Raw genomic sequence first — 12,899 nt, 5'->3', positions numbered from 1 at the left:
AAGTTTTAATGGTGAATGTTATCTACTAATATTATATAAAGCACTGGCAAATTCTCTGGGCTTTTGTAACAATAAGCATTAAATATACAAATACAGTTCTTAGTGTAAATGTTCAGTTTAGGAAACTTAAGTTTTACACAAATGGTAAGAAAATTGCATAACAAAAATAAATAAAACTGAGAAACTTGATCAAATAGTAAAAATGGTACAATATTTAAAAACAATAATAATAAATAAGCAACTTTATAAAATGTGAAGTGGTTCTTCTGATAATTTAGTTATGAAAACGTATGTGCTATTTAAAGAGCCTTTATTGGTAGAAATTGGCATGGTGGAAAATATATAATTTTTATATATATATATTAAGGTAAGACTTTAAGATAACTAAGGTGTAGACTGTTGCTTTAATATAAATGGTTTAGTTACCTGTAGTGAAAAAACTTTGCAATATACTTTTTCATTATTTATTTTGTTCTCCTTTCCTGTAATTTAATTCTAAATATTGTGGTCTTTCCATTCATGTTAAACATGGAAGTTCAGACACAGCTATATTCTGAATCTACACAGTCATTGGTGGCACACTCTTGTAAACCATCTATAACTATTACTGATTGGCCTCAACAGAAAAGGTAACCTAAGTTACAATATGGCGGCACCCTCTGCTTAATGGACATTAGAATGTTACCCTTATGTTTTTTTTTTTCGTTTCAAAAACTAATATAATTTTTAAAAACACATGTACAAATTATTATCAGGCTAATCTTTGCTTTGGTATAATAATACAAAACATATTTGTGTCTTACTAGGTCAGTTTAGGTGAGACTTTATTAGAATCTGAGGGTATTGAAGACCAGGAATCTCCTGTAAACTGTTTCAGAAAATTATTTGGTAAGTGGAAAAAAAAAATTCTACCTATATGCAGATAACTTTTTTTCTGTCCGGATATTCAATAGTTTACAGACTACAGTATTATTACTTATTAATATACAAATGATTTTAACCTTTTGCTGTTGTGATTCTAATACATACAGAAACAACTTTAAACTAAAACATTACTGGCCAGATTGGCAAGCACCCATGATAAACCCTCTTTCGCTTGTGCGTAACTGTAACGCTCCACTCGTGTGTGTGTATATATATATATATATATATATATATATATAAAATCAATCAAAACTTCAGCTCTGCCCACCTTGTGTCGACTGCCTGGGTGCAATGATGCTAAGTAATACACAAAATAAAGGATTGCACTCGCAGGTCTTTCTTGAAAAAAGTATAAGAACTTTAATGTAACGTTTTCGGGGATCTAGTACTGACGAAGGGGACTAGATCCCTGAAAACGTTATATTAAAGTTCTTATACTTTTTTTCAAGAAAGACCTGTGAGTGCAATCCTTTATTTTGTGTGTGTGTGTGTGTGTGTATATATATATATATATATATATAAAAAACCAGAATATAGCAGACACTTTGTACATTCATTTAATTTGGTTTTTCAGTTTGGGAGAGCTGTGCTATAAAATGCCATAGAAACATAAAATTATAAGGTGACTGCAAAAAAATAACAAAAAAATGTGATTTGCTTTTTTTTTTTTATATATATATCAAATAGAAAATATATTTTTAATTACAAATACACAAAAAGCAAATATCAGTATTTATAGAAGTATTAGATATGTACTTGCAGTTAAAGGGACAGTCTACACCTTGGTCATCTTAAAGTCTTACCTTAGATTAAGTTGCAAATGGCCTCCTGCACCTTTTCTATATCATGCAGCACTAACCTGTAAAAGCACTGATTGGCTAAAATGCAAGTCTGTCAAATGAACTGAAATAAGGGGGCAGTCTGTAGAGGCTTGGATACAAGGTAATTACAGAGGTAAAACGTGTATTATTATAACTGTGTTTGTCATGCAAAACATGTGAATGGGTAATAAAGGGATTATCTATCTTTTAAAACGACAAATATTCTGGTGTTGACTGTCCCTTTAACCCAAAAATTCTGACCTTTTGTCTCCAGAGATTGACACTGTTTTTTTTCTTTTCTTCTATTTTATTATTTATCTTTGTAAACAAGTAAACCCTAAATCACTCTTAATTAATTTACAGGATTTTCTAACATTTCTATCTACTGCCAACATTTTAATGCATTTTCTTTTTTTCTTTGAATGACAGTATGCGATGTGTTGCCCCTTATCATTAACAATCTGGATGTTCGTCTGCCAGCAAGTTTGTTATACAAATACCTCCACAAAGCTGCTGAATTTTACATCAGCTACGTAACCCGTTCACCACAGGTAGATGGCCAGCATCAAAGTAAGACTCTGTTTTAACATATAGTTATCCTTTTATTTTGTTCATAAAAACAGCCTGTTTCATTGTTGTAATAAAAAAGCAGTGGCTTATAATTAATATAAATCATTGCAATATGTATTTCTCTTGTAAGGTGTATCCAGTCCACGGATCATCCATTACTTGTGGGATATTCTCCTTCCCAACAGGAAGCTGCAAGAGGATCACCCACAGCAGAGCTGTCTATATAGCTCCTCCCCTTAACTGCCACCTCCAGTCATTCTCTTGCAGCTCTCGACAAACATGGAAGCAGTTAGAGAGATGTGGTGTAATTTAGTTGTTTTTCTTCAATTCAAAAGTTTATTATTTTTAAATGGTACCGGAGTTGTACTAGTTTGGTCTCAGGCAGAAATAGAAGAAGAATCTGCCTGTGGTCTCTAATGATCTTAGCAGGTTGTAACTAAGATCCATTGCTGTTCTCACACATAACTGAAGAGAGAGAGGTAACTTCAGCTTGGGGAATGGCGTGCAGGGTATCCTGCTATGAGGTATGTGCAGTCTAAATTTTTCTAGAGAAATGTAAATGCTAGAAAATGCTGTTAATACCGGATTTATCTGAGGTAAGCCTGATTACAGTGATTTAACAACAACTAGTATCATGCTTTCTGTTAGAGGTAATACTATTATTATTTTTCACATTTCTGACATATAAAAAGTTTGCTGGAAGTGCTTAAACGTTTTTTATATGCATATTGGTGATAAAACTTTATTGGGGCTTAGTTTTTTCCACATGGCTGGCTAGATTTTGCCTAGGTATAGTTTTGTTTGGCCCTCTCACTGTGAGTACAGGTTGGGAGGGGCCTAATTTCAGGCCTAAATTTCAGGCCTAAATCGTGCAGTAGTTTTTGCAGCTTGAGACTTCCAGCTTCCCTTGGAGTCCCCTGAACACTTAGGACCTCTACAAAGGGTTTTTGTGCTTTCCAAAGTCGATTGTATGGGAAGGTAGGGCCACAGCAGAGCTGTGGCAGTTTGTTGTAACTGTTAAAAAACGTTTATTTCGTTTTTTTGATCCGTTTTTGAAACTAAGGGGTTAATCATCCATTTGCAAGTGGTGCAATGATCTGTTAGCCTATTATACACACTGTAAAAATTTCGTTTGATTTACTGCTTTTTATCACTGTTTCTCCAACATAGGTGTGTCCGGTCCACGGCGTCATCCTTACTTGTGGGATATTCTCTTCCCCAACAGGAAATGGCAAAGAGCCCAGCAAAGCTGGTCACATGATCCCTCCTAGGCTCCGCCTACCCCAGTCATTCTCTTTGCCGTTGTACAGGCAACATCTCCACGGAGATGGCTTAGAGTTTTTTAGTGTTTAACTGTAGTTTTTCATTATTCAATCAAGAGTTTGTTATTTTCAAATAGTGCTGGTACGTACTATTTACTCAGAAACAGAAAAGAGATGAAGAATTCTGTTTGTATGAGGAAAATGATTTTAGCAACCGTAACTAAAATCCATGGCTGTTCCACACAGGACTGTTGAGAGCAATTAACTTCAGTTGGGGGAACAGTTTGCAGTCTCTTACTGCTTGAGGTATGACACATTCTAACAAGACGATGTAATGCTGGAAGCTGTCATTTTCCCTATGGGATCCGGTAAGCCATGTTTATTTCGATTGTAAATAAGGGCTTCACAAGGGCTTATTTAAACTGTAGACTTTTTTTGGGCTAAATCGATTGAATTAACACTTATTTAGCCTTGAGGAATCATTTATTCTGGGTATTTTGATTTAATAATATCGGCAGGCACTGTTTTAGACACCTTATTCTTTAGGGGCTTTCCCAAAGCATAGGCAGAGTCTCATTTTCGCGCCGGTGTTGCGCACTTGTTTTTGAGAGGCATGGCATGCAGTCGCATGTGAGAGGAGCTCTGATACTTATAAAAGACTTCTGAAGGCGTCATTTGGTATCGTATTCCCCTTTGGGTTTGGTTGGGTCTCAGCAAAGCAGATACCAGGGACTGTAAAGGGGTTTAAAGCTTAAAACGGCTCCGGTTCCGTTATTTTAAGGGTTAAAGCTTCCAAAATTGGTGTGCAATATTTTCAAGGCTTTAAGACGCTGTGGTGAAAATTTGGTGAATTTTGAACAATTCCTTCATGTTTTTTCGCAATTGCAGTAATAAAGTGTGTTCAGTTTAAAATTTAAAGTGACAGTAACGGTTTTATTTTAAAACGTTTTTTGTACTTTCTGATCAAGTTTATGCCTGTTTAACATGTCTGAACTACCAGATAGACTGTGTTCTGAATGTGGGGAAGCCAGAATTCCTATTCATTTAAATAAATGTGATTTATGTGATAATGACAATGATGCCCAAGATGATTCCTCAAGTGAGGGGAGTAAGCATGGTACTGCATCATTCCCTCCTTCGTCTACACGAGTCTTGCCCACTCAGGAGGCCCCTAGTACATCTAGCGCGCCAATACTCCTTACTATGCAACAATTAACGGCTGTAATGGATAATTCTGTCAAAAACATTTTAGCCAAAATGAACCCTTGTCAGCGTAAGCGTGGCTGCTCTGTTTTAGTTACTGAAGAGCATGACGACGCTGATATTAATATCTCTGAAGGGCCCCTAATCCAATCTGAGGGGGCCAGGGAGGTTTTGTCTGAGGGAGAAATTACTGATTTAGGGAACATTTCTCAGCAGGCTGAATCTGATGTGATTACATTTAAATTTAAATTGGAACATCTCCGCATTTTGCTTAAGGAGGTATTGTCCACTCTGGATGATTGTGAAAATTTAGTCATCCCAGAGAAACTATGTAAAATGGACAAGTTCCTAGAGGTGCCGGGGCTCCCAGAAGCTTTTCCTATACCCAAGCGGGTGGCGGACATTGTTAATAAAGAATGGGAAAGGCCCGGTATTCCTTTCGTCCCTCCCCCCATATTTAAAAAATTGTTTCCTATGGTCGACCCCAGAAAGGACTTATGGCAGTCAGTCCCCAAGGTCGAGGGAGCGGTTTCTACTTTAAACAAACGCACCACTATTCCCATAGAGGATAGTTGTGCTTTCAAAGATCCTATGGATAAAAAATTAGAAGGTTTGCTTAAAAAGATGTTTGTTCAGCAGGGTTACCTTCTACAACCCATTTCATGCATTGTCCCTGTCACTACTGCCGCATATTTCTGGTTTGATGAACTGCTTAAGGTGCTCGATAGTGACTCTCCTCCTTATGAGGAGATTATGGACAGAATCAATGCTCTTAAATTGGCTAATTCTTTCACTCTAGACGCCTCTTTGCAATTGGCTAAGTTAGCGGCTAAGAACTCTGGGTTTGCTATTGTGGCGCGCAGAGCGCTTTGGTTGAAATCTTGGTCGGCTGATGCGTCTTCCAAGAACAAGCTACTAAACATTCCTTTCAAGGGGAAAACGCTGTTTGGTCCTGACTTGAAAGAGATTATCTCTGATATCACTGGGGGTAAGGGCCACGCCCTTCCTCAGGATCGGCCTTTCAAGGCAAAAAATAGACCTAATTTTCGTCCCTTTCGTAAAAACGGACCAGCCCAAGGTGCTACGTCCTCTAAGCAAGAGGGTAATACTTCTCAGGCCAAGCCAGCTTGGAGACCAATGCAAGGCTGGAACAAGGGAAAGCAGGCCAAGAAACCTGCCACTGCTACCAAGACAGCATGAAATATTGGCCCCCGATCCGGGACCGGATCTGGTGGGGGGCAGACTCTCTCTCTTCGCTCAGGCTTGGGCAAGAGATGTTCTGGATCCTTGGGCGCTAGAAATAGTCTCCCAGGGTTATCTTCTGGAATTCAAGGGACTTCCCCCAAGGGGGAGGTTCCACAGGTCGCAGTTGTCTTCAGACCACATAAAAAGACAGGCGTTCTTACATTGTGTAGAAGACCTGTTAAAAATGGGAGTGATTCATCCTGTTCCATTAAGAGAACAAGGGATGGGGTTCTACTCCAATCTGTTCATAGTTCCCAAAAAAGAGGGAACGTTCAGACCAATCCTAGATCTCAAGATCTTAAACAAATTTCTCAAGGTCCCATCGTTCAAGATGGAAACCATTCGAACTATCCTTCCTTCCATCCAGGAAGGTCAATTCATGACCACGGTGGATTTAAAGGATGCGTATCTACATATTCCTATCCACAAGGAACATCATCGGTTCCTAAGGTTTGCATTCCTGGACAAACATTACCAGTTCGTGGCGCTTCCTTTCGGACTAGCCACTGCTCCAAGGATTTTCACAAAGGTACTAGGGTCCCTTCTAGCGGTGCTAAGACCAAGGGGCATTGCAGTAGTACCTTACCTGGACGACATTCTGATTCAAGCGTCGTCCCTTCCTCAAGCAAAGGCTCACACGGACATTGTCCTGGCCTTTCTCAGATCTCACGGCTGGAAAGTGAACGTGGAAAAGAGTTCTCTATCCCCGTCAACAAGGGTTCCCTTCTTGGGAACAATTATAGACTCCTTAGAAATGAGGATCTTTCTAACAGAGGCAAGAAAAACAAAGCTTCTGGACTCTTGTCGGATACTTCATTCCGTTCCTCTTCCTTCCATAGCTCAGTGCATGGAAGTGATCGGGTTGATGGTGGCGGCGATGGACATAGTTCCTTTTGCGCGCATTCATCTAAGACCATTACAACTGTGCATGCTCAGTCAGTGGAATGGGGACTATACAGACTTGTCTCCGAAGATACAAGTAAATCAGAGGACCAGAGACTCACTCCGTTGGTGGCTGTCCCTGGACAATCTGTCTCAAGGGATGATGTTCCACTGACCAGAGTGGGTCATTGTCACGACCGACGCCAGTCTGATAGGCTGGGGCGCGGTCTGGGGATCCCTGAAAGCTCAGGGTCTTTGGTCTCGGGAAGAATCTCTTCTACCGATAAATATTCTGGAACTGAGAGCGATATTCAATGCTCTCCAGGCCTGGCCCCAGCTTGCGAGGACCAGGTTCATACGGTTTCAATCAGACAACATGACGACTGTTGCGTACATCAACCATCAGGGGGGAACAAGGAGTTCCCTAGCGATGGAAGAAGTAACCAAAATTATTCTTTGGGCGGAGTCTCACTCCTGCCACCTGTCTGCTATCCACATCCCAGGAGTGGAAAATTGGGAAGCGGATTTTCTGAGTCGTCAGACATTGCATCCGGGGGAGTGGGAACTCCATCCGGAAATCTTTGCCCAAGTCACTCACCTGTGGGGCATTCCAGACATGGATCTGATGGCCTCTCGTCAGAACTTCAAAGTTCCTTGCTACGGGGCCAGATCCAGGGATCCCAAGGCGGCTCTAGTGGATGCACTAGTAGCACCTTGGACCTTCAAACTAGCTTATGTGTTCCCGCCATTTCCTCTCATCCCCAGGCTGATAGCCAGGATCAAGCAGGAGAGGGCGTCGGTGATCTTGATAGCCCCTGCGTGGCCACGCAGGACTTGGTATGCAGATCTGGTGAATATGTCATCGGCTCCACCTTGGAAGCTACCTTTGAGACGAGACCTTCTTGTTCAGGGTCCGTTCGAACATCCGAATCTGGTTTCACTCCAGCTGACTGCTTGGAGATTGAACGCTTGATTTTATCGAAGCGAGGATTCTCAGATTCTGTGATCGATACTCTTGTTCAGGCCAGAAAGCCTGTGACTAGAAAGATTTACCACAAAATTTGGAAAAAATATATCTGTTGGTGTGAATCTAAAGGATTCCCTTGGGACAAGGTTAAGATTCCTAGGATTCTATCCTTCCTTCAAGAAGGATTGGAAAAAGGATTATCTGCAAGTTCCCTGAAGGGACAGATTTCTGCCTTGTCGGTATTACTTCACAAAAAGCTGGCAGCTGTGCCAGATGTTCAAGCCTTTGTTCAGGCTCTGGTTAGAATCAAGCCTGTTTACAAACCTTTGACTCCTCCTTGGAGTCTCACTTTAGTTCTTTCAGTTCTTCAGGGGGTTCCGTTTGAACCCTTACATTCCGTTGATATTAAGTTATTATCTTGGAAAGTTTTGTTTTTAGTTGCGATTTCTTCTGCTAGAAGAGTCTCAGAATTATCTGCTCTGCAGTGTTCTCCTCCTTATCTGGTGTTCCATGCAGATAAGGTGGTTTTACGTACTAAACCTGGTTTTCTTCCAAAAGTTGTTTCTAACAAAAACATTAACCAGGAGATTATCGTACCTTCTCTGTGTCCAAAACCAGTTTCAAAGAAGGAACGTTTGTTGCACAATTTGGATGTTGTTCGCGCTCTAAAATTCTATTTAGATGCTACAAAGGATTTTAGACAAACATCTTCCTTGTTTGTTGTTTATTCAGGTAAAAGGAGAGGTCAAAAAGCAACTTCTACCTCTCTCTCTTTTTGGATTAAAAGCATCATCAGATTGGCTTACGAGACTGCCGGACGGCAGCCTCCCGAAAGAATCACAGCTCATTCCACTAGGGCTGTAGCTTCCACATGGGCCTTCAAGAACGAGGCTTCTGTTGATCAGATATGTAGGGCAGCGACTTGGTCTTCACTGCACACTTTTACCAAATTTTACAAGTTTGATACTTTTGCTTCTTCTGAGGCTATTTTTGGGAGAAAGGTTTTGCAAGCCGTGGTGCCTTCCATTTAGGTGACCTGATTTGCTCCCTCCCTTCATCCGTGTCCTAAAGCTTTGGTATTGGTTCCCACAAGTAAGGATGACGCCGTGGACCGGACACACCTATGTTGGAGAAAACAGAATTTATGTTTACCTGATAAATTTCTTTCTCCAACGGTGTGTCCGGTCCACGGCCCGCCCTGGTTTTTTAATCAGGTCTGATAATTTATTTTCTTTAACTACAGTCACCACGGTACCATATGGTTTCTCCTATGCAAATATTCCTCCTTAACGTCGGTCGAATGACTGGGGTAGGCGGAGCCTAGGAGGGATCATGTGACCAGCTTTGCTGGGCTCTTTGCCATTTCCTGTTGGGGAAGAGAATATCCCACAAGTAAGGATGACGCCGTGGACCGGACACACCGTTGGAGAAAGAAATTTATCAGGTAAACATAAATTCTGTTTTTTCAAATTCTGACCTTTTTTATTTTTCTTAAAGGCACAGTACCGTTTTTATTTTTTGCTTGTTAACTTTTTGCAAAGTGTTTTCCAAGCTTGCTGGTCTCATTGCTAGTCTGTTTAAACATGTCTGACATAGAGGAAACTCCTTGTTCATTATGTTTAGAAGCCATGGTGGAACCCCCTCTTAGAATGTGTACCAAATGTACTGATTTCACTTTAAGTAATAAAGATCATATTCTGTCTTTAAAAAATTTATCACCAGAGGAATCTGACAAGGGGGAAGTTATGCCGACTAACTCACCCCACGTGTCAGAGCCTTTGACTCCCGCTCAAGGGACTCACGCTCAAGAGGCGCCAGGTACATCTAGCGCGCCCATGGCGTTTACTTTACAAGACATGGCGGCAGTCATGGATAATACACTGTCAGCGGTATTATCCAGACTACCTGGGTTACGAGGAAAGCGAGACAGCTCTGGGGTTAGAAGAAATACAGAGCACTCTGACGCTTCAGTAGCTATGTCTGATACCCCCTCACAATATGCAGAAGCTGAGGAAGGAGAGCTTCTTTCTGTGGGTGATGTGTCTGACTCAGGGAAGATGATGCAACCTGATTCTGATATGGCAACATTTAAATTTAAGCTTGAACACCTCCGCTTGTTACTCAGGGAGGTTTTAGCTACTCTGAATGACTGCGACGCCATTGCAGTGCCAGAGAAATTGTGCAGATTGGATAAATACTATGCAGTGCCTGTTTTCTCTGATGTTTTTCCAATACCTAAAAGGTTTTCAAAAATTATTACTAAGGAATGGGATAGACCAGGTGTACCGTTGCCTATTTTTAAGAAATTTTTTCCAATAGATGCCGCCACACGGGACTTATGGCAAAAGGTCCCTCAGGTGGAGGGAGCAGTTTCTACCCTAGCTAAGCGTACTACTATCCCTGTCGAGGACAGTTGTGCTTTCTTGGATCCAATGGACAAAAAGTTAGAGGGTTACCTTAAGAAAATGTTTACTCAACAAGGTTTTATTCTGCAGCCTCTAGCATGCATTGCCCCAGTCACTGCTGCAGCGGCCTTCTGGTTTGAGTCTCTGGAAGAGGCTTTACAGGTAGAGACCCCATTGGACGATATACTTGACAAGCTTAGAGCACTTAAGCTAGCCAATTCATTTGTTTCTGATGCCATTGTTCATTTGACTAAACTAACGGCTAAGAATTCTGGTTTTGCTATTCAGGCGCGTAGGGCGCTATGGCTTAAATCATGGTCAGCTGACGTCACTTCAAAGTCTAAGCTTCTTAATATTCCCTTCAAGGGGCAGACACTATTCGGGCCTGGTTTGAAGGAGATCATTTCTGATGTTACGGGAGGAAAAGGTCATGCCCTCCCTCAGGACAGGTCTAATAAATCAAGGGCCAAACAGACTAATTTCCGTGCCTTTCGAAACTTTAAGACGAGCGCGGCATCAACTTCTTCTAATACAAAACAAGAGGGAACTTTTGCCCAGTCCAAGTCGGTCTGGAGACCTAACCAGGCTTGGAACAAAGGTAAGCAGGCCAAAAAACCTGCTGCTGCCTCTGAAACAGCATGAAGGATTGGCCCCCGATCTGGTAATGGATCTAGTAGGGGGCAGACTTTCTCTCTTTGCCCAGGCTTGGGCAAGAGATGTCCAGGATCCCTGGGCGTTGGAAATTGTATCCCAGGGATATCTTCTGGACTTCAAAGCTTCCCCTCCAAAAGGGAGATTTCACCTTTCACAATTATCTGCAAACCAGATAAAAAGAGAGGCATTCTTACATTGTGTTCAAGACCTAGTTATGGCAGTGATCCACCCAGTTCCAAAGAAGGAACAGGGACAAGGATTCTATTCAAATCTGTTTGTGGTTCCCAAAAAAGAGGGAAAATTTCTCAGGGTTCCATCATTCAAGATGGAGACTATTCGTACCATCCTACCTATGATCCACGAGGGTCAATACATGACTACAGTGGATTTTAAGGATGCTTATCTTCACATTCCGATACACAAAGATCATCATCGGTTTCTCAGGTTTGCCTTCCTGGACAGGCATTACCAGTTTGTAGCTCTTCCCTTTGGGTTAGCTACAGCTCCAAGAATCTTTACGAAGGTTCTGGGGTCACTTCTGGCGGTCCTAAGGCCGCGGGGCATAGCAGTAGCCCCTTATTTAGACGACATTCTGATACAGGCGTCAAATTTCCAAATTGCCAAGTCTCATACGGACATAGTTCTGGCATTTCTGAGGTCGCACGGGTGGAAAGTGAACGAAGAGAAGAGTTCTCTATCCCCTCTCACAAGAGTTTCCTTTCTGGGAACTCTGATAGATTCTGTAGAAATGAGGATTTACCTGACAGAGACCAGGTTATCAAAACTTCTAAATTCTTGCTGTGTTCTTTATTCTACTTCTCGCCCTTCGGTGGCTCAGTGTATGGAAGTAATCGGCTTAATGGTAGCGGCAATGGACATAGTGCCTTTTGCCCGCCTACATCTCAGACCGCTGCAACTCTGCATGCTCAGTCAGTGGAATGGGGATTACACAGATTTGTCCCCTCTACTAAATCTGGATCAAGAGACCAGGGATTCTCTTCTCTGGTGGCTATCTCAGGTCCATCTGTCCAAAGGTATGACCTTTCGCAGGCCAGATTCGACAATAGTAACGACAAATGCCAGCCTTCTAGGCTGGGGGGCAGTCTGGAACTCCCTGAAGGCTCAGGGATCGTGGACTCAGGAGGAGATCCTCCTCCCAATAAACATTCTGGAATTAAGAGCGATATTCAATGCTCTTCAAGCTTGGCCTCAGCTAGCGACAATGAGGTTCATCAGATTTCAGTCGGACAACATCACGACTGTGGCTTACATCAACCATCAAGGGGGAACAAGGAGTTCCCTAGCGATGTTGGAAGTTTCAAAGATAATTCGTTGGGCAGAGTTTCACTCTTGCCACCTATCAGCTATCCATATCCCAGGTGTAGAGAACTGGGAGGCGGATTTTTTAAGTCGACAGACTTTTCATCCGGGGGAGTGGGAACTCCATCCGGATGTGTTTGCACAATTTGTTCAACGTTGGGGCGAACCAGAACTGGATCTCATGGCGTCTCGCCAGAACGCCAAACTTCCTTGTTACGGATCCAGGTCCAGGGATCCCAAGGCAACGCTGATAGATGCTCTAGCAGCGCCTTGGTCCTTCAACCTGGCTTATGTGTTTTCCACCATTTCCTCTGCTCCCTCGTCTGATTGCCAAAATCAAGCAGGAGAGAGCATAGGTGATTTTGATAGCGCCTGCGTGGCCGCGCAGGACTTGGTATGCAGATCTAGTGGACATGTCATCTCTTCCACCATGGACTCTAACTCTGAGACAGGACCTTCTACTTCAGGGTCCTTTTAACCATCCAAATCTAATTTCTCTGAGACTGACTGCCTGGAGATTGAACGCTTGATTTTATCAAAGCGTGGCTTCTCTGAGTCAGTCATTGATACCTTAATTCAGGCACGGAAGCCTGTCACCAGGAAAATCTATCATAAGATATGGCGTAAATATCTTTATTGGTGTGAA

The 12,899-nt window shown here is 42.0% G+C and overlaps 1 protein-coding gene across 2 annotated transcripts in view; it reads left to right on the top strand.

The window, feature by feature from the left end:
* The window catches only part of INTS10 (integrator complex subunit 10), an 89,937-nt gene that overhangs the window by 25,070 nt on the left and 51,968 nt on the right, over positions 1-12,899 (top strand). For both annotated transcript variants that reach the window (XM_053703203.1, XM_053703204.1), the window contains exons 5-6: positions 807-888; positions 2,175-2,315. In XM_053703203.1, the coding sequence (XP_053559178.1) occupies positions 807-888; positions 2,175-2,315 (223 nt within the window). The remainder of the gene's footprint in view (positions 1-806; positions 889-2,174; positions 2,316-12,899) is intronic.

The sequence above is a fragment of the Bombina bombina genome, chromosome 2, assembly GCF_027579735.1.
Source record: "Bombina bombina isolate aBomBom1 chromosome 2, aBomBom1.pri, whole genome shotgun sequence".
NCBI classification, from domain to species: domain Eukaryota; kingdom Metazoa; phylum Chordata; class Amphibia; order Anura; family Bombinatoridae; genus Bombina; species Bombina bombina.
This window is presented reverse-complemented; position numbering and strand designations above follow the sequence as displayed.